Genomic DNA, 21,915 nt, shown 5'->3' with positions numbered 1-21,915 from the left:
TACAAATAATATATAATCATATATGAATTGAGAATTGTACAAGGATAAAAATGCTGGATGAGGAGTAAAGAGCAAGGAGGCGTGACCATAAGGAAATTGTGCAAAAAGTTGGCAATAACAAGAGGTGAGTGAATGTAATAGTGGAAAAGAGAGTGGCACAAATAGACAGGGCAATATGATATGTGACAGTACAGCAAGCAGGACTGATTACTGCTGGTTCAGCAGGGCAGTAGCTCTTGGGTAGTAACCGTTTGTTATCTTTGAGAGGCAGGCCTGGATGGCTCTGTCTCGCCTGCCTGAGGGAAAGAGTGAAGAGATGGCTTTAGGGGTGTGTGTGTATTCTTTGATGATGATGGTTGATCATCAAAGGTAACAGGTGAAATAGATGTTGTCTATGGAGGGGATGCTGTGTTGATCATCTTGCTGTTTTTTTTTGTTGGCGGCAGAGCAACTGGTAAACCACCCGGGGATGCAGATTATGATGGACCTGCGTGTGATATTCAAATAACATCCCACATCACCATAATAGGTTTCCTATTTCCTGGAGCATTCAGGTTTCACATTCTGAGTTTAAGGTGCTAGAGCTGGCCTGCCCTATTGGAGCCATAGGCTATCACCTGGGGGCCCATTTGATTAGGGGGCATAAAAGACGAAAAACAAGAGAAAGAAAAAATCTCGCTAGGGCACCGGAACGCTCAGGGCCGACACCATACGTGAAGTGCACAGCCACTTCTCCTGGAACTGAAGACCGAACGTGTGGGACTGCATCGCCTCCTAGCGGCCGTGCGACGAAGCGCCACAATGAAACGCTGACAGGCTCTTTCTATTGGCTGCAGACCCACACCTTCCTTCCAGTCCCTGCATGCAGCCACACGCCTTTATTCCGTCCGCTGTCAGGGATGTTCCCTCTTCTGTTTGGCCGCAGATATAGGTGAGTCTTTTCTCTCTCTCCCGGCTATCTTTGCATGAAATAAAAATCGTTGCCATTCAGAACTACGTTTGTCTGCATTTGTCATCCGACATCCGGACCTTGGTGCTCCAAACCCAGTCCGATCCTGGAAACGCGTATGCTTCCGTGTTATTTTAATATTCATATAAAAGCATGCTCTTTAAATTGGAGTGCGTGTAAAAGCGTGGGGGTACGCCGCTCGGTGGTTTTACACTTTTTGGCTCAATGCACGGCTCCGGAGTGATCTCGGTTCGGTTTTCACTCGGGTTAGCAGTTATGCGTCCCGTAGCACAGGCATTACATCATGATCGAAGCCTGAGTAGCCTCTGTCACGTTTCTAAACGCCCTGCAGTCTTACGTTTATTACCATGCTGAGCTGGCAGTCACAACGCAAAACCCAGCAGGTTTGAGATTAATGTAATACATCCTTTGCTGGGCTCTGGTTAAACGCCCGTTTAATCGCTTCGATTTTTCATGATTCTGTTGTGATTTTAAACGCGGTTTTAGGACAGTGCTTAGCTGTTCCGCTCCCTCTCCGCCAGTCTCTCCCCCAGGCAGAGTTCACACAGACTAGCGAAAGGACCATGTGGGGGTCACATGAGAGCCGAGGATGAGCCGTAAACAACCGGGAAGAAACCCGAGGAGGAGACTGAGGCTCAAGCGGTCTACGCACGCGGGAGCCTAGTTGTGCTGCCGGTAGACGCGCACGCACACACGTGAACATGAACGGCACGAGCCCGGCCCCGGTGCCCATCGACGGCGATGCGGCCGTCAGTTACGTGCTGGTTCCCTTCGTCCTCATCACTGTTCTCGGGATGGCGGTGGCTGCGGTAGGTGGGGGAGCCGGGGGCGGCGGCTGGGGGGACTGGGCTCCTGTCAAAGATATGAGGTCTCCAGGGACGGAGTTACAGTCGGGGTGCTTTATGCTGTAATGTTCCCAGAATCCTCTGCTTTTAATATCAGAGATTGTCAAGGCGACGCGATCGATATATAGGCCGATAACGGCTGATGTTTTTATCAGGTAACTTAGACTTAGTTTGACAGATTTTGTGGGAAATACCCTGGTAAAATCTGCTGTGGTGGTAATTTGTGGGGGCAGTGTGGTGGTAGTTAATGAGCTAAACGACGTCTCCCTCCCGTTTCAGGTGATGTATCTGCGAAAGAAGAGAAGGTAGGTTTCCTTTAATAGACCCAGCCGCGGGGCTGTGCCTGCCCCGCGAGCTTCTGTTGGGCGCGGGGGGCGGGCCCTGTGACCGCCTGCTGTTTGCCTTATTGAGTTAAAGCCGGCATTGTACGCTGAGCCGGCTGGGTGGAGTTCCTCCGGTTTTGGCTCAGAGACTGGTCCCGGTCCCGGTCCCGGTCAGGTCTGCTGGGTGCTGGCTGTAGGCCATTTTCGTTACTAACCGGAGGTCGTTGGGGCGTCTTTTCGCTGGGACCGGAAGGCTAGAATAAAGAAAAACAAAGGCAAGGAGGGTTTTTGAGCAGAAGTGAAATATCCGTCTATTCAGCCTGATAAAAAAACCCCATATTCCACTATTGATGGAATTATCACCTAAACAACAAACTAAAATAAAAGAATAAAATAATTTGGTAGTTTTATGTACAGTTTTATGCACTATATGAAATTATACCAGCATAAGTTTAAAATATCAGTGCATTTAAAATGCATTTAGTGTTCTTATAGAGCAGGAATAGTTAATTTGGGCACAGGAATAAGCTGTAATACAGAGTCTCAATGAGTTTGCCATAATCTTAACACACTTACCAGAAACGGTTAAGGTTACAAAACTAACCCCAGCAGTTAACAAAGAATTGCAGTCAGACCAAGCTACACTGGTCAAGTTCGCTTCATTTGTAATTTTTTACTACATTGCGTTACTTTACAACATGTGCGTTGTTGCAGTAAACAGTGGGAAGTTTGCATAAATGTCAGTTATGTGATGCCAGATTACATAAGGCAGACTAACAAACAGGGAAGTCCCAGTTTCAGTCTGGCAGGGAGCTTGTTATCACTTGTACTCAACAGGTGTTCAGTGTCACTTCCCATTTCTCATTTCCTCCTGATTCTGCTCAGACGGTCGTCTACCTCATCCAGTGCCCCCATTTTGTGTGTATTTTTGTTGTTTCTGGGGCCACACTCAAAAAGTCACTTTCCCCTCCCTCCAGTGAAGTTTCAAAAGCTAAAAAAATATCTAGCGAGTAGGGTAAGAAGATGTTAGCTAGGCAGCTGGTTAGCAGAGAATGCTGGTTCAGCATCTCCTAAATAAGGAACGCGGTTATCTTAGTGTTTAGTGTAAACCTCTTGGGCCCCATAAATTCATGGGCTTGAGTGATGGTAAACACCGCCGCTGCATGTCAGGTGGGGCTGCTTTGCTGACCCCCTGTTTGTTACCTGGACAGAGTCTCGCGCTGTCTCACGTGGGTTTCACCTATAGATTTGAGCAGCCTGTCAGAGGTTCCTGGTGGTTCCTCCGTGGGATCCTCCGTGATGTAGTTTTGACGTATAGGGTGTCTTGTTCGGTTTGGCCCTCGTTTCTCATCACCCGGGACTGTGGTGTGTTTCAGGATTGACCGGCTTCGACACCAGCTGCTGCCGGTCTACAGCTATGACCCATCTGAGGAGCTGAACGAGGCTGAGCAAGAGATGCTGTGGAGGGAGGAGGACACCAAGGTAATGGCCGGGCCGGCATGCTGTGGCGTAGGGTGGGGTAGGGTGAGGTGCTCTTTGGAGGGTTTAAATCCTGGTTTAGGTGATCCTCATGACGCTTGGGGTTTCTTTAAGGCAGCGCTTCTGCTTTGGAAGTGTTGTCATATGTTGTCTTCTTTTTCATAGCTAACGCAGCAAGCATAGAGAGGCCTATAGGGGGCACTGTGCCAGCCACAGCTGGAGGCTCGCGGTAGTTTTTGTTTGGATCTCGGCCTTGAGACACTGCCCCTGGGCTCATGTTACTCCTCTGTGCTGTTCCATCCAGACACAGAAAAGCTTTATTGGAGTTAAATGCTCACCATTCTTTAAGTTGCTTGGCAACAGCCACATTTCTGACAAAGGTCAGGGACGGGAGGGACACTGAGAACTCTCATGATTCAGTCCAGCCGAGCCAGCACCTCAGAGCAGCTGCAGCGTCCAGCTCAGGGCAGAGCCAAGCAGGATGGGATTGCTGTATCTCCACTGCACACGGTCAATTCTGTCGGAATGGGTTACCTATTGAAATGATCTGCCTTTAAGATGTGGTTTTAGGAAGGTACCTGCCAGCGGTGTAGTCACCTGACCACTTTTTTTTGGGTTTGGGTCACACATGAAAGTGCTTTGAAACTTCCACCCTAGAAAGTTTCAGAATAAAGTGAATCATCACCACTGATCTCGTATGGCTTCTAATCCTCTTGACTGTAGTAGCACTCCCTCATATTTACTGCGCCTCTACATCATTAAACTTTTTCATTTTGGCTCTTAACTTTGAGGTCTCTGGTCTTGGCTCTGGGGCTTGGGTTTCCAGTCATGAGTCTTCAGGAAATTTGATCTTGACATAATCTCTGGTGCCTTAGGTGTAATTTATTGTATATATTTTAAGTCTTGATTAATGCAGCATAAGCGGTAGGGGTCGGACGTATAGTTTATAAACACCGTAACTATGCTGGCTCTGAAACTCAGAAAAAGGGTTTCAAATTTTTTGATTATCCACTTATATATGTAGTCGCTATAATTTTCACATTTTTTCTTCTCAAAAATGGAGCATAGTTGAACTAAGATATTTTATCACAAGATAAAATAAAGCCTAGGAGACCCGATTTTAGTCAAGCATATTATATAAAAAAATTAAGTTAAATACTATGGTTCATAATAATGAAGACATGCACTACTTTATGACACCCTGGAAGACGTTGCACAGCTTCTGAGGTTTGTCAGCTCGAGGTTCAGTACAGTACTGTATGTAGTTGCTTTTATTGTTACTGTATAATTATGTATTTTATTATTGTTCCAACTTAGAACAATTTGACTTAAAGACAAACTTAGGGAACAGGCCTTGTTCATAACCTGACGACTGTGTAATTCTAGTAGCTGTAGTTCCACAGTGTGAACATTAGATGGTAGCATCAGCAATATGATGCACATAAATGGAACTACTTGACTAAAAGGCAGATCAGGTCAAAGCTCAGCATCGTGGTGACCAGAGATTCTATCGTTGCTCATGGATAATGACTGCATAAACAATGGTTTCGGTTTTTGGACTATGGAGGTGTTTATTGAATGTGTATTAAGTGTTAATGTTTAACAGAGTGCAGTATTTTCACCTCCCTCCTCTCTGTCTGGACTCTGAGCCTTTTGATGAGTTAATAAGAAGCTAATTCCCACTCTTCCTGATTCCATTTCCATGGGCCTCTCTGAATTCAGATCTCAAACCAGAAAGGAAGTCAATCAGACGCAGCTTATTATACTGCTGATTAGGGACATACCGACTGTGCAATTCAGGGCCGAAAGCCGATACCGATGTTTTTTGTTTTTGTTAATTTTTTTTATGTTGTTATTTTCCCCCCCCTTTTGTGCCAAGGAAACAAAAAAAAAATCAATTTTAAAAACAGCTGAATTCTTAAGTATTTCAGCACTTTATCTTTGAATGACAACAAATGCAATCAAGGAAATTTATTATATCTTTATATACCTTTCACATAACACATTAAAAGTCTTTTTAGCCTGCTATACAACTACCTGTTCAATGAGAAGAATTCTTCTGTACTAATATATGCCAACAAAAGTTATTTCTGTGAAACTATATAAAATGACAATCATATAAGATGTACTGTTCCACTAATTCGCAACATCCTGCTGTTTCATCCCCACCTGGGTCTGCACAGCCTGCAGGCGCGAGTAGGCAAGGGGAGAGTGCTTAACGTGTCTGATCTTTCTGCCAGTCGCCACCACTTCTGAGATGCTGCGCTGGCTCAAAACGGCATCATGAACAGCCAGCTGCAGGGCGCGTGCCATGCAGGCAGAACTAGCCAGACCCTTTAGCTTTGACGCTGTCTGGGTGGATTTTTTTTTAATTTCTCAAATGCTATGGTTATTGATGGAATCTTGGTGGTGGTGGTTTGCGCTTTTTAATTTCTGTTTTTATCAGCTTTCAGGAAATCATTGCATACTCCTACATGTCTGCTTTTCAAGTGGCTGTTGAGATTTGTTGTAGTAAAATTCCTACTTTTAGTACCTCCTCTTCAGATATCGTTAGAACATGTCTTATAAACTACATATCGCCGATCTTTTTCCAAGACAGTGGAATACTCCAACTGAAATGACATTTTCTTTCACTTTTATTTGCAAACAAATCACATGTCTGCAAGGTACCTGTTTCTCTCTAGTGCCATCTATTGGATCTTTTCCAAATCTGCAGGTTAGTGCAACCAGTGTTGCCAGATTGGGCAATGTTCACCCAGAGCAAAATTGATGCGACACCACGTATATGTATCGGCCACTGCATGGGGTTAATTTACCGATGGCCAATACTGGCCGATAATGATATTTGGCTGATATCAGTGCATCCTGACTGGCGTTCCTGTATGATAGCTTTGGAGTACTGCCTATTGTGCTGCTGATCCCTGATCAGAGGTCAGTGTTTTTGTAAAATAGCTCTGGAGTATCCTACTGTTGAATTCTAATTCGAGTTCAGTACTTTTAAGGAAGTCTTTGTTTTTCCCAGCAGGAGGCATGCAGCATTAAACATACCTATGATGTCACCTTTCGGGCCTGTGATGTCAGTTGCCATGGTGCCTCTGTAGGAAGTATGAGACCTCAGAGGCGGTGCGCTAACATATAGATTCACGGTGCTTCATTGTGGCTGATGGTGGGTTTTGTCCACCGCGACATGCATAAGATGATTTTGCATGCTGGGAATTGAGTGGATGAAACATTTAAAATTATCACACCATTTGTTTTTTTAAAAAAAAGCTAAGAAAGGAGTGCATGCTGCCTCTAGTTCGTCGAAAAACAGACTGACATTCATGAAATTAAGCAGCATAAAATCACGTTTCATATGAAGATGGGTTGTGAATCTTATTGCTTTTAGCTGAATTTACATGTTAAAATAAATACAGTTTGCATATATAGTGCATTTAGTCTATTTATGTTATATTTTAAATTTTTTTATCTTTTTTTTCATATGGAGGACTTGCACATTGAATCTCATTGTACTGTGTACAGTAACAGTAAAGGAATTCAATTCAGTTTTTATTTATTTAGCGGATGCATTCATCCAAAGTGACACACATTGACCCTGGGAGTTGAACCTACAACCTTCTGATCATATGCACAGTGCCAAATAATTTCCCCTTAAAAATAGATGCAATTTTAATGAACCTTTACAGATCAGCTTTCTTCGTCCCTGTCCAGGTGGTGCAAGGCTGGGCCAGGACATACCAACAACGTCGTCCCCTGCTGATGAAGGATACTCAGGCATGAAGAATATGGAGACGGATATGGGCCACACGCTTTCCAGGCTCTGTGAGCTTCCACCAAGCCAGCCACACCACTGGGTTCCTTGGCCTCTTCTCCCTGGACTCTGAGATTTCGTTTGAGCCATGGAAGAGTGGGGCTTCTACCACCCGCCTCCAGTTTGCAAACTGGTGCCTCTGTTCTGAATATTTAAACATGTTTATGTCACCTGCAGAGAAGCAAGTGGCTTGTCATCACGCTCTGCGTTTGGGTTTCTCCCCTTCCATTGATGATGTTGCTGTGGGATTCCTGCTGATGGTACCAGCCAGTTCAGCCCTATCGTGCCTCATACCTCTGTTCATGTGGGGTCACCATGGCAACGGGTGGCTGAGTGTTGGAGCCACGGTCAATCCCCCCGGCGGGAGGAACAACTCCATCGAACAGGCTGATGGAATGAAGCCCCCGATGGGGGTTAATGGCAAGGGCGTGGAGGTAGGCATGTCCATCAGCCTGGGCCCTGACAAAGGAGTGTGGCCTGTTTCTGTACATGGATGCCAAGACAGGAAGTGAATGAGCCAGTGGCATTGGGGCTGCAGTGTTTGGGGGAGGCATGACTTTTGGCCCAAATATGTCCTGCCCCCCCTTGCTGTTTGGAGCATGCGGGTACCCGCGGGGGGTTGGGCAGGGGTAAGGGGAAATGCCAGTGGTTTGACTATACCGACCAGTCAGGAAATGTCTCCTGGATGGTCATCTTCAAAAACAGAGCCTGCTGATTCATACCAGGCAGCACGTGCCCCCCCCCCCCCCCCCCCCCCCAATGCTCCCGCCCACGTTGCCACAATTGTATGTGAAATGCATTCCGCTTACATTAGGACCAGTGAGACCAGCAGAACAAGGGGTGTGTGGCACAGTGCCAGGCCTGATCAGGTTCACGGGCTATGCCTGCCTTTTGGTTTCTGCCAGCAACCTCGCAGACCTCTTGATGAGGAAAGACGCCGGCAGCAGCTGTGGTACAGACATGGACAAAAAGTGAACCGCAAAATTAAGTTGGACTTTTCACACCCTCAGGAGTCTATCCCAGTACATATGGTGCTTGTGCTGACAAAAATATGTCTTCATAAAGGAAATGAATTGTGTGTGCAGAGAAGTGACAAACTGAAATGAAATGTCTATTAACATATACATGCACATATACATACATCTCTCTCTCTCTCTCTCCATCCATCCATTCTCTGAAACCACTTGTCCTATTCAGGGTTGTTGGGGGGCTGGAGCCTATCCCGGAGGCTACGGGTGCAAGCGGGAAACAGCCTAGGTTTGGGTGGCAACCCAACGCAGGGCACACTCACACATGCACACCTATGGGCAATTTGGGAACTCCAATCAGCCTCTGCATGTTTTTGGACTGTGGGGGGGAAAAGCCATGTCAACACGGGGAGAACATGCACACTCCATACACATGGAGTCAAGGCAGAGACTCAAACCCTGGTTCCAGAAGTGTGAGGCAACAGTGCTAATCACTGCACCATTGTACTCCCCCCATGTACATATAGCTTTTTCTACAAGAAAGCTGTCAATTTTATTTCAAATTGTAGAAAACCTTTTGCTCTGAAGCCTAGAATTTCCTTTTACTTTCAATTTACAGTTCAACTGCTTCAGTAGAATAACTCATGCTGAGTAATCCTGAAGACAATAAGCAGAGAATGAAACTCAACTCTGACTCCCACGGTGCAGAGCAAAGGAGTTAAATATCAAGGAAGTGAATCATCAGGGTTCAACAAGACAGGATTGCTCAGGCGCGAGACCGCTGCAGATTTATGGGTCGTATAAAACCAGAGTTTAATTACTGATGCCAAACATGTGACTCTTCTAACTTCCCCCACCCCATGTACTGCGTTCAGCAGGTAATACTCGTAAAACACCAGCAACGTAACACCAGATAGTTCTCATAGGAAAGGTTAATTTGACAGGATTGCAGATGAGTCACAGATGAGGCATGTCACGATTGCAGGCTGGCAATATAACTGTTGTAAGCAAATAAGAGTATTTTTGTCAACAGATCCATTCAAACATGATATCAGGAAATTCTAGAAAGGCACGAACATTTTGTTATATTCTTTTGTAGTGGGTGACTCACCAGCAGAAGCTTTTTCAAGGTGGAAGAATGGACAGATAGGTGGGTGAATTTTCTTCCCACGTCTAGCACACCTTAGTTCTTCATGCAGTTCAGATGGTTCAGTCGATTTAAGGGCACGGCTGTTCCACACACTCTTTTTACTTTACAGCTATATATACAATCACAAGAACGAACCTTTTTTAATCTGCTATATTTTTAATTTGCTTAAGTCACTGTTTCTCAATCCAATTGTTGGGGACCTCCAGACAATCCACATTTTACCTACCTCCCAGCCAGGGTTGCCAGCCGTTTGTGAATTTGTGGACAGTTCGTATTAAATTCACCCTGTCCATAGATTTGTAAATAAATGACCATATGCTCCCAACACACTTGAACACACTTGAACCTCACAATGAAGAACAAACCCAAAAAAAAATCAAGAACATAGTATATCTGTTTCAGGTAGGAAGGAGCGAAAATGTGGACTGTCTGACGGTTCCGGAGGACTGGGACAATACGAAGATGTGTGTCTTCGACATCTAGATTCTGATGAAGGAAACTAGTTAAGTTCCTCATGCTGCAACCATCTAATACTGAGCACATGATTTGTACAATATGGGCATAATGTATGAAGAAATTCTGCCAGGCAGTTTTCTCGGGTAAGTGGTTATCTTTTAGTCTGTCAGTACAATGCAATGACTCTCCTAACTGGACACAAAGGCTGTGCATTGATCACCACGGATGCAAGCCTGTGCTGTTGGCCGCTTTAATGCTCTTGCTGATTTTCATTTGTTTGGCTGACGCTCTGAATGAAACACAACCTTCATGGCATCTATCAATAAGCCAGTTTATTCAAGAATGGTGACTGAGAACCCAAGATCATCGATATTAAAAGTACATTACACTTTGCAATGTATGATAGTGAAAGTCTGGAGTCTCCCCCAACGCCTTCTGCCCCAACGAACCCCCACCTCCCCACCTGGGGCTTTGGCTGTCATGGGCCACGCCTCTCTTTTACAGGCTATAAACTCTCCAAGACCATATTCATGCCGCACCTGATTAACGGAAACTCCTGGATTCCTTGGCATTTTTATTTGTGACAGTGTCACACGGCATAGCAATGCGGGACATGAATGGATCACAGGATGCAGATGGTGTGGTGGCTTGGAGATGGGTTACAGAATATCAGCTCCTGAATAACACTTGTTTCCATCTGTTTCATTGGCAGCTTTATCCTTGACAATAGGTGGGTGGTGTTACCCCTTCCCTTTGTTTTTTTTTTTTTATTAGCCTTGTTGCTAATTGTCACGTATTGTGTTTTGCATCCCAATGCGCATAACCTGACCGACACAGTGCTGGTCTCCCAGCCCCCTGACATCATCCTTGCTAGTTCAAGTTTCATGCATGGTGGGTGTACCAGTCAGAGACTGAGGGGGAATGAAAAACCTTGAAGGTTATAGCATCCCTGAACCCTGTAGAGTGCCATCAGAGGAGCGAAGGACTCACAATTATCCCTATGCTGGGATGGAGCAGTAGGAACTAGAGATGAGTTGCTTTGGGACAAAGTGTCCCAACAGTCAGAGTAGCATGTAGGTAGAGGTAGTGAGTTTGAATCTTAGGCCAAAGAACAGCATTGAAAGACCTCATCACAGCTTGGACAGCTGTGGAGAAAACTCATAGGAGGTCAAAGAAAGGACAAAGAAAGGCTCATTCGAATTGTCCTGTAATATTGAATTTATTAAAAGAGTTGTGTGTATATGAGGGGCATGCTCCTATCTGACCACAGTAATACCCCTACTCCAAATATTAAGCAACAAGACAGAAAGAGTGATCACAGGTAGACACGGTGTCCAACAGTTCAGGAAGTCACATCTGCGAACAGGACTAGTAGCACAGTGTTCTGGTGGGTCTGTACAATTCTTCTGCATTTGGCAGCGAGAAGAAAAAAATTAAACATAAAGCAGATAGAGGAAAACAAGGTGAGTATCAGCTACGATTCGCTGATGAGATATCTCAGAACAGCAGCATCCATGAGTCATATGATCCAGAGGTAGGTGCAACACAAATGAGGGCACATATCCTGCATTCATCCCGCGTCAGCGGTGATGTCAATGAGGATGCCGCATGTGAAGTCTGGAGAATCCAAATCAGTTGCTCTGATGCGCAGATCCCACCCCAAACACCAAGAAGTTTGCCTAACCTCACTGTAATGTGCATATAGGACTGCAGATATCTGAACAGTCTGTCTTACAGCACTCCATAGGGTGTTTCTAAGGAACATCCTGCCCACTTCCCACATTCGCCATACTATGAAGTGGTCCAGGAACATCTTTCAGACCAAAGCTTGTTATCATTAGCCGCCAAAATGAAAACAGCGGACAAGAACCTTTCTTGAATCTGAGGGACAGGCCATGCAAGCTGTCCTCTTATTCCTGAGTCGAGATACATTTGCTCAGTCGGAAATTAAGCACATATTCTGCATGCTGTAATTCGTGGAGTTGGGGGCACTTAGATGGGATCTGATCTGAGTCACGACTGCCATCGGCCTGTCAGAGACTCTTGAATCTGCATCAGTGGCCTGTGCTGGCTGCCACCGCAATCGGTCTTTGGATGTGTCATCGGGGCTGGAGGGAGACTGTAGTTGGGGGTTGAATGAGGCACGATGGGGGATGGGTATGTATGTTTTAATGGTACAAGAACAGCCAGTATGTAGAATAGGAAAACATTAAGGTGAGGGGGCTGGGTACAATATAGCAGAAGGTTTTGAACTGTTTGCATTGAGCAGCCAAAGCATTCATCCGAGAAAACAGAGCTTCTTCCATCTGGCTAATTAGCTACAGCAGCAAGTCCCATAGGAATCACGAGAGCAGGAGAGGTTACGCTCATTTCAGCGATCAAACAAATATTGTTTTAAAACAAAGATACAAGGAATGTCACTACGGCTAGAGGCGCTGAACACCCAAAGGATGGAGGAGGACAAGGCTGCCAGAGAAGATGAAGCCCTTTATAGAAGCTAGCTGGTATTGTCCCCGGCCCGTCGTTGTCTCGACTTACAGGGCATGGCCCAGATGTTACTCCCCTTATCCGGTGCTGACCTTCAGACTAGCATGAGTGTTTGGGAGTGCTTTGATAGCAGGGTGGGACTTTGGAATGGGAGCCCTGTATCCCGATGAAGTACAGAGCTTAACTACAGCATCATGCCCTTCTACGGGAAACAAGTGCGGTTCTCCTACACGCATGTCTGAAGACTAAGCACGGGGCTTCACTACAACACGTTTCAGTGCGAAAAAAAAACACACAGAACTACTACAACCAGCAAACACATCTGCAGAAGCTGACAGGTTAATATCTCCCTGATGTAGGTGGTTTCACAGAAGGAAAAAAAAAAATCCCCAAAATCACAAAGGTGACAACCAGTGTCTTAAAACCCCAGAGACAGAGGAAAGCCCAGGGGTTCAGAAGCTCCCCTGGAACGTCAGGGAACCAGGACCACATGGGACAGGAAGGCAGAGCAAGCTGTCATCAAGTGAGGTATGGAGAACAGGGCTCCACCTGTTTGCAGTATACCGGGAAGTAACTGAGTAGTAGCAGCATGATTGAGGATAGGCCTGTCATGCAGGCTGTGATCGAGAGTTCCCTGACAGCTAGGAAATAAAGAACAACAGCATCCCTTATCAAGCGGCTTAATACACTACACACACATTGCAGTTGTTCGGTCTGATGCGGCCAAGTGACACTTCCACGCACGGCACGGTGAGAATGGGACTGGGGGGACAGGAGGAGACCCAGTGCTTGAAAGGGGTCACAGCTGAAACCAAGAGACCACAGGATCCACGAACCCCCCCTGGTTTACTGAACCCAGCCCCTCCGAACTGTGGACCCTTTGGTTTATGAATTATGAGTATCACTGAATCCTGTACGTCAGGCCCCACAGCTATAGGATAAGTAAAGCCCCCCCACCAAAAAAAACAAACAAATAAAAAGCCAGGAGTGGACATTAGTGAGCACTACCTGGGTTTGGCTGCTCTAATCCCTGCGTTCATGAGACATTCAGGGCAAAGCTGCAGACTGGGCAGACTCTGCCAGTACCCAAAACCTCGTGCGGAGAATCAGAGGGTGCAGGGTCAGGATTCCGCATCCACATCCCCAGTAAAACAAAACAACTACCGACACCCAGCGATGGAGCCACCAGTCTGGGGGAGGAGATGGAGAAAATGCAGCATAAGACATATCATATATGAACATTATTAATTATTAACTGCAGGTCCACAGTCACTGACGCAATAGTGTAGGGGGAGGGGTGTCACCTATAGCCAGAGAATAAATTTCACTTTGACAGCAACCCTACTGATAAGTCCCACTTGGTAGATTTTACCAACCAGGAGGATTGAAGCAACTTTTGAGGAGGGTTCAAATTATTTGACTATATGCCTAATTGGTTACAAAAATTTTTTTTTTAGGGGGGGGGGGGGGGGGGGGTCTTCAAACCGGTCACTTTACTACATGACTACGTGCCTGGTGATACACTCGTCTACACTCAGTCTGGAGTCTTGAAATAACACTTCACACCTCACAAAGATATAAAAACAAAAATCATGTAGGCAAATTCACCTTTGTCCAGTATAAAAGCGCGTCTGCAATACCCAAACCCACTAGGAGATCTAATGGGATGTCACCAGTTTGTTGTGTGATATATAGACATACATATAGATCATCTCTCAGGTCAGTTTTCGTTTCCAGTGCTGCTGCAGATAAACGGGGGGGTGGGGGGGGGGGAGAGGTTATTGGCGCGGTCCAGCTCTGGTCGACAGGAAGTCAGTAAGTTGAGTGATGAGGTAGTGCGGCGTCCAGGTGGGTTACTGCTCCCCCTCCTCCTCCTCTTCCTCCTCTTCCTCGGATGACTCCTGCGAACCCTGTTCCTTCTCCTTCTCCTGCAAGCAAGCCAGACTGTAGATGAGAGCGGGGCTCATATAGACCACTCTGCTGTGTGTGTTTGTGGGAGAGGCAGGGTGGACCAGGGAGCCCAATTGGAGTAGGTCAAAGAGGGCAGGAACCATTCCGGGATGGGGGGAGGTCAGCATGATGGGTGTGCCCTGGGGAGGGGATGGGCCTGGCCGCCATGCCGAGTGGCAGGACTTAGCCGGGAAATGGAAGCCACATGTCACGGAGAAGGAATTCTCTGGATAAGGAAACAGCATCCTGGATTTGGGGCGAGGGCTGGGCGTTGAAGGCAGCCCGGCCAAACAGACCAGAAAAGCATTTCCAGGAGGACATCTAAACCGAAATGTGTCATTTCCTGGGGGGAGTCAAAGCATCAAGCGACAGGTGGCGCCTTCAAGTCAGCTGCCAATTTACGCCGAGTGTAACAGCAACTACACGCAAGGAACATTCACAGTGACCTCAGGGGGGTACCGGGAGGGAAACCTGCTTCAGCTTGGCGGGGGGTGAACTCCACCCTCCTTCTGCTCCCAGGTGACAAAGAGAAGAAGTAGTTCCTCACACCTGACCCAGCCAAACACGTGGGTTTTTAAGTGGTTGCTGTTAGGAATGACCCCCCCACCTCACCCCCCACATACACACACAGCACTGCAGGACTGAAGGAGGTAGGAGGAAGAATTTAGCCAATGGAAGGACTAAAGAGTACCCCCATAAGCTGGATCATGCATGGGACAAGCCCGGACTGTCCCACAGCCCGCACACGCCAACCTTCAGGACTAGGTTTACAGGGAAACGTGACACTTACTGCCTTCTTAGGTCTCCCTCTGGGTTTCGCCCCTGTAGATTCTGGTGTTTTCTGTTAAAAAAAAAGACAGGAAAGAGCACTGTCAGAGTCATACACCCCCAGCCGCTCCACACACACAGTGCAGTCGCTAGGGGGAGCCTACATTCAGCCACGAGACAGATGGCATGAGGGCATCGGGTTCAGAGGCTATTATCTGGGGAGTCAACAGAAATCATGCGTGGGCCACCTGGTGGGGGTATGTGAAAGCGCGCTGTGCCAGCCCTGCACTGCAGTGCGGGGGCTGCACATTGCCATGACAACGGCTCCCGGGGGAAGTGGGGTGGGGGGATGTTGTTAAACAAGCATGTAGGCAGGGCACCTGTGCTTAGTACATGCTGTTTATTTCCCCCTCCCCCATTTGCATCAGTGGGGAAATAAAAAGTGAAACTGGAGGATCCCTTAGGTCACCTGACCAACACAGCCCAATGAAATGTGAGCAGCGGGCGGGGTGGGGTGGGGAGGAGTGGGGAGGGTGGCTCTCGAGTTTCACACACACAGACAGATGCACACAGGCAGGGATGCGCGCACGCACACACATACACACACAGTGACAAATGTGCACAGGCATGGGCCCCCCCCCTAGCTGGGTTCCTTGGTGAAGGGCAGCGAGTCGGGCCCCTGCAGCTGCTCCTCCTGAACACCTGCCACCTGCTTCTAGGCTCAGGAAACGCCCAATGGGGGGCGGGGGGGCAATGGCAGCTGCTGGCTGCGGTGTAACCCCCCCCCCCCCACCGCCAACACTAGCCTGCACCCCCCCCCCCCCGCCCATCTCGGACAGGGTTGCGCCCCTGCTTACTTTGCTCTTGCCGGTGCTCTTGTTCTTGCTCCCTTTGGGTCGGCCCCGGGGCCTCTTCGGTGTGGGTGACCCACTGGGCTCCTGGGAACAAGGACAGGGAGACAAGCAGGGTTAGGGGAGTTAAACGGAGGTGAGTGGTGGGGCCATCCCACCCTCCCAAACAGACACTCCCACACTGAAGTCCTCACATTTCACTGGGGGGGGCTCACTGATCTGCCAGCAGTTCACTCAAGGTCACTGGGGGCAGGACCAGCTCCCAAAGCACCCCCCTACCTATGACCTGACAGCTGAGGTTACAGGGAGAGGGAGATGTCCTACACACTGCATGGGGGATGTAAAGGCTGGAGAAGCTGCAGCTTGAGGGTGTGTGTGTGGGGGGGCAGTTTTAGTCGCTAATTACTGGCTCAGAATGACCCAGGGTAATACATACAGGATTCCTGCATGGTGCCACCCACCAAACTGGCCTCAGAGTAAAAGTCCCCCCCCCCCCCCCCCCGATCCAAAATGCACCATGGGAGGGAGATCTAACTTGTCATGACAAAATGTACAGGAACACAATAGCTACCCCACCTCGCCCCAAAAAATGAAGTCCCAGTGATTGCTGGCAGGAAGTTTTCAGCATCTGACAGCAAGCAACTGCCTTTGAGCCCAAGATGTGGTCCCAGGACAAAGAGGTCCCTGTCCCAAGGTCAGGACAAGTGACACCCACTGCTGCTTTAAGACAAACAGGTGGTCTGCAATGCTGGGATGCCAAGTCACATTAACTGGGACAACTGCAGGAGGTCTTATGGCCCTGGGAAAGCCCCCCCCCCCCCCCCAAGTGTCCTGCCTGTGCTTCAGAGTGTCACCCGGAGAGAAAAGCTTCAGCCTGATGGGAGTCGGTCTTTAAACGAGGAAGCAGTGGACCTCAAAACACAGAGATGGCAACCGCACAGCACTCTCCCAGCTCAAAGGTTAAGATTACAGTTAAGGTCCTCAGCCCACATGAAAGGAAACCTGAACAATGGGACCGTTGGGGCAGAAGACCTATAGCGGGACCTTGAGGTTCAGAGAACCTTCGCGGCAAAACTTTTTCCGAACGATGAAACCTGCCCGTAAATAAACACAAGGAGGAGAATAGTCTGAGACAGTGACTGCCAGGCGCATGGACGGAACACATGAGTGGTCCAGTCTGTTGGATGATTTATGCAGAACGTAACACTGTTCATCAAATAAACGAGAGCCATGGGAACAGCAAGTTGGGAACAGCAGGCTGGGAACAGCAGGCTGGAATAAAGGCATGAAGTCGAGTTCAGTGTCCTGGCGAAAAATGGCCGATAGTGGGACACAGAGAGCTCCCTACAGCCACCGGAGCCCAGACGGACTCCCAGCATGTCGTGGCACAGCTTCTGCAGCGCCCCACGCTGGCCAAAACCACCACCCTGAGAAGTCAGAACCACGTGCAAAACTATATTCACAATATTACCCGGCAACTTTTGCATGGACACCATAAGATGACAGGTAGATGGCGGTGACAGGGTTGGAAAGTGGATGAACCAGTGGGGCTGGAGAGGGGAAAGCCTGTTGGCCACACTGCCGACACGCTGAGGAAGGAGAGTGAGGAAGGCTGGAGATCAGCCATGCTTATCCCCAGAAAAGCTTTAATGTCTAAATAGCATGGAGAAGCAGACAAGGGAAATCCCCTGTTTGAGTTCCCACTCACCTCCATTAATGATCACATTTCTACTTAATTTCTCAATGACTATTACTACAATGCTGCTTGGAACAACACAATGGAGTCCGGAGCCATCCGACTGTCCGGCTGCTTTATGAGTCGGTCTGTTTACAGATGCAGCCGTTAGCAACCCTGTAACCTGACACTAGTGGTGACCTCATTGACTGACATGCGGACCAACCAATCGCACCTCACGTTCTGGTTATCACCAACCAATCATCCGCCGGGATGAGGAGTAAAGAGGCTACCACCGGTTTAAAGCTCTTGTGTTACATTGGATGGAGAACCTGCTAGACCACCGGATGCTCATGCTCGGGTGGACAAAAGGCAGCCAGGAAGGAAACGTTTAACACCATTTACAGGGAGAAACACGAAGCTGGGGGGCCAGCCTGGGAAAGCAGGGGTCACTGGCCAGCAACCACTGTGATGCAGATTATCACAGAAATAAATCCATAGCTACGTAATAATACAGGAAAGATAAAAACACTTGGGGGTGACCCAAACGTCCACTTCACAGTTTATACTTTTATAGGGATAAAAATAAAAATTTTAAGCTTGGGGGTCACTTTTACTTTCAGCGACAGTTAGCTCTGTCTAAACAGACCATTTGTGAAATCGGCCCAACCCCCTCCTGCCTGCACACCTGCTGGGATCTGATCCCCCCCCAATTCAGATTAGTTAATTGCCCCACTTTGCATTTACCAGCAGAGCCTGTCAGCCCGCCTCAAATGCCCTTTTGTCAGCGGAGGGGGGAGGGGGATGGAGGACCACCCATGAGGACAGTGACAAGGTTCCACCAAAAGATGCATGTTAGACACGCTTTTCCATGCACTGATTACTGCAGAGACACTGGTCTGAACCAAACTGAGCCTGGGTCCAGCGCCAGGTTCTGTGTACAGACAGTCACCTCTCGGCTCTTCACTGGTGGCTGCTTCCTCGGTCGGCCACGCCCCCTCTTCTCCGCCCCGTCTTTGCCCTTCGGGGAGACAGACTGGTTTCCTTTGGCCGAGTCACTCATCCTGCCTGTTTATCCTGAGAAGAGGACACACACACACACGCACACGCACACGCACACACACGCACACACACACACGCACGTGCACGCACACACACGGACGAGACGCCGTTCTTATTACTCTGCATTATTACTATGCCCTTATTATTACTCTACATATTTACTATAACATTATTACTCTACGTAATTACTATGACCTTATTATTACTCTACTTTACATTACTACATTATTACTTTGTGTTACTGTGACATTAGTATTACTTTGCATTATTTCTACGGTATTATTATTACCCTGCATTATCAAGTAGTTATTACTATGACATTATTATTCTCTGCATTATCAAGCAGATATTATTACTTTGCATTACTATAATTTGGCATTGTTACTAAGACATTATTATTAATCTGCATTATTACTATGACATTATTATTAATCTTCATTATTACTATGACATTATTATTGTTCTGCATTATTACTATTCAGAATTATTACTATGACATTATTACTACTATGCCATATTATTATTTGGGATTATTACTTTGAGATTAGTACTACTCTGCATTATTACTATGACATTATTACCTGACAGAGCAAGAAATGAAAGGGGGATGAGAGGAAGACAAGGGATAGGGGATGTGAAAGAAGAGGAGGTAAAGGGGGATGAGAGAAGGAGAAGAGGGAAGAGAGGAAGAGGAGAGAGCAAACCAGAAGAGACAGTAAAAATGGGATGAAAGAGGAAAGAGAAGAGTGGGAAAATGAGGATGAGGAATAGATTAAAGAAGGGAGAGAGTGGAAGAGGAGAGAGTTGAAAAGGAGGGATGAGAGAGAGGAATGAGACAGCCGCCGACCGTGCGTCGATGAGCGGCGTTTCGCCCGCATGAAGTCCAGAAAGCAGGGAGATTTAAACCCGTAACAAAACACCCGAAAAATAACAATAACAACAGTAATAATAAAAATCCGGCTGGGACGCCACCCGGTTATGTGCGCATTGTGAGGCGGCTGCAGGGCTGGCGGCCGGGCTGGAGACCGCCATGACGAACCGAGCCGAGCCGAGCCATGCCGGGGAGGGAGGGACGTCGCTGCCGCCGCTCCGTGCCGCACCGTTTGGGGATTCCGGCCGTCGCTTCCCGGAAAAGCGCGTATGATCCCGGCAGAGCATGCTTTTAAAGACTGGCGTGCAGATGCAGCGTCGCCCCGTCCACTTACACGGAAGGCCGGCCGGTTCCGCACCCGCACAGCAGCAGCGTCGGACCCACAGCCCCTGGTCCCGTCCTCCGGTTAGATTAGAGACCGCTCCGTGCGTGCGTGCGTCCGTCAGTCTGTCTGTCCGCGCGCCGTGCACCGGACGGAGTGACTGCAACCCCGCTGCCCCGCAGTCCCTTTAAACCCCAAATTTCCAGCGCAAAAAAATAATAATAAATAAAAGTGGGACGCGCCGCGGAAGCAGGGAGATAGGAGGAATAAATAAACAGATTACCGAGAGAGAGAGAAAAAGAAAGAAAAAATGCAGCAGGTCCTGGAGCCGCTCCAACCCGGGCTATAAATAGAGACTGGTGTCCGCCGAATGAAATAAAAAAAAAGAAAGAGAAAGAAATAAAAAAGAAAAGCGGCGGCTGGGGAGGGAGGGGGTTAGGACAATTTAGGGAGGCTCCCTGGAGGGGAATATAACAAGAGAGGGGAGGAGATATGGTAAGCAGGCGCCCCTTGGAAGGTTGTGCGGGCTGAAATGGCATAGAGACTGACCGGAGGAAACGCCGTAAAATACTAAATACACGGCGTCTTTGAAATCACGTTTTTATTATTTCGCAAACATTAGTTTGGTGTCACTGTGATATTTCTGTGCCACATGGTCACAATATAATTATAAATAATAAGAGTCAAGTCATAAGTCGAAGTATCCTATCTATATTCAGCTATAGGACGCATGGGGCATTCACTAACATGCAACTTGTATTTCGCTGGTAGTAGTGCAGAAAAACAGTAATGGGCGGAATATAAACATACACATTTAAACATGACACATGGAGACGTGGACAGATAAAACGGGATTTAAGATTTACAATTAAGATTTTCGATTCGTCAAGGAATAAAGCGTACGAGCGACTCGGAGTAACAAGTGTTTGTCCCGCTGGCTAATGTGTTTACTCCTCCTGTTGAAGTTTATGTTTAAATTCAAGTGGTTATACTGTACACGTTACGTCTTTATTACATTAGTGTCAAAATGAGCCTTATACTTAATGTGAGACTTAGGGTGAATTGAGGTATATTGGGATAGCATTAGAAAATGGCATTGTACTTCTGCCCTGGAAAGTGTAAGTCAAAGACATTGGTAGCGAGACCTTGCTGTAGAAGCAATAGCGAAAGTTAAATAATTGCTTATGATATCACGCGGGGGGATTGTGGTCAGCATCAAACAGGAAGATGACCCCAAAAAGCAAGAGGTAAAATAGATGGCATATGCGTCAGCTTGATTTTAATATAAAGGTACAAATTCGAATGATATATATATAAATAATATACAAACGTATGATGTAATAGTGTACCAGAATAAACAAATATTGTTTTGAAATTATATTTATATTTTTTAAATTAGGACATTTTCTTGGTGTTCCAAATCACCAAACATGGTCTGGTGATTTGGCACAACACGTTTCAGGTAAATTTGGACAATGTTAAAAGGCAATTTAAAAGAAGCTTAGCAGTAGTGTATCCATATTACCTGATAAAACAAGGGGCCTCGCGTCTGTGTCAGCACAAAACCACAGAGATGTAGCCTGCAGCCAACTTTTAAGTAGATAGAGTAAGACTTTTCAATGATTTAAGGTCTGTTGCAGACAAGAGTAGCAGCCAAAATGAGGGAGAGAGTGGAGAAATCAGGAGGAACTGCAGGCAAGGTGAAAGGGCTAGATGAATGCACTATTACAAAATAGAAATTGATGGCTTTGGTGAATTGATAAGTTGATGAATTTATATAGGTTACTGTTGGTTGATAAAGTGATGAAAAGATGATTTAATTCTACAAAATATTTTAAGTGAATGAAACATTTTAGAAAAGTTGTTGTCTTTTTAAGTTAATTACTTAATCCATAGCCTTGCTTGTAGGGCTTAAGCCTATCTTTTG

The 21,915-nt window shown here is 47.0% G+C and overlaps 2 protein-coding genes across 4 annotated transcripts; one reads left to right on the top strand and one right to left on the bottom strand.

Annotated features, from left to right (window-relative positions):
- The first annotated feature begins 723 nt into the window (after positions 1–723).
- Positions 724–8,607, top strand: smim29 (small integral membrane protein 29). Its single transcript, XM_048983810.1, has 5 exons — positions 724–931; positions 1,492–1,779; positions 2,095–2,120; positions 3,515–3,620; positions 7,329–8,607. Exons 2-5 carry the CDS (start codon positions 1,672–1,674, stop codon positions 7,395–7,397), a joined length of 309 nt encoding a protein of 102 aa, XP_048839767.1. The 5' UTR covers positions 724–931; positions 1,492–1,671; the 3' UTR covers positions 7,398–8,607.
- Positions 8,608–10,561: 1,954 nt separating this feature from the next.
- LOC125713030 (high mobility group protein HMG-I/HMG-Y-like) lies at positions 10,562–20,437 on the bottom strand. 3 transcript variants are annotated; one of them, XM_048983807.1, is made up of 5 exons: positions 20,272–20,437; positions 18,686–18,810; positions 16,065–16,145; positions 15,230–15,280; positions 10,562–14,417 (listed from the first exon to the last, which is right to left on the bottom strand). In XM_048983807.1, exons 2-5 carry the CDS (start codon positions 18,794–18,796, stop codon positions 14,343–14,345), a joined length of 318 nt encoding a protein of 105 aa, XP_048839764.1. In that variant the 5' UTR covers positions 18,797–18,810; positions 20,272–20,437; the 3' UTR covers positions 10,562–14,342. The 3 variants fall into 3 exon arrangements, with proteins under 3 accessions (XP_048839764.1, XP_048839763.1, XP_048839765.1); XM_048983806.1 differs by lacking the exon at positions 20,272–20,437 and adding an exon at positions 20,001–20,265; XM_048983808.1 differs by lacking the exon at positions 20,272–20,437 and adding an exon at positions 19,835–19,961.
- Between the last annotated feature and the right edge of the window lie 1,478 nt (positions 20,438–21,915).

Source organism: Brienomyrus brachyistius, chromosome 18 (assembly GCF_023856365.1).
Source record: "Brienomyrus brachyistius isolate T26 chromosome 18, BBRACH_0.4, whole genome shotgun sequence".
NCBI lineage: Eukaryota > Metazoa > Chordata > Actinopteri > Osteoglossiformes > Mormyridae > Brienomyrus > Brienomyrus brachyistius.
The sequence above is the reverse complement of the archived record's forward strand: the minus strand, read 5'-3'. Positions and strand labels throughout refer to the sequence as shown.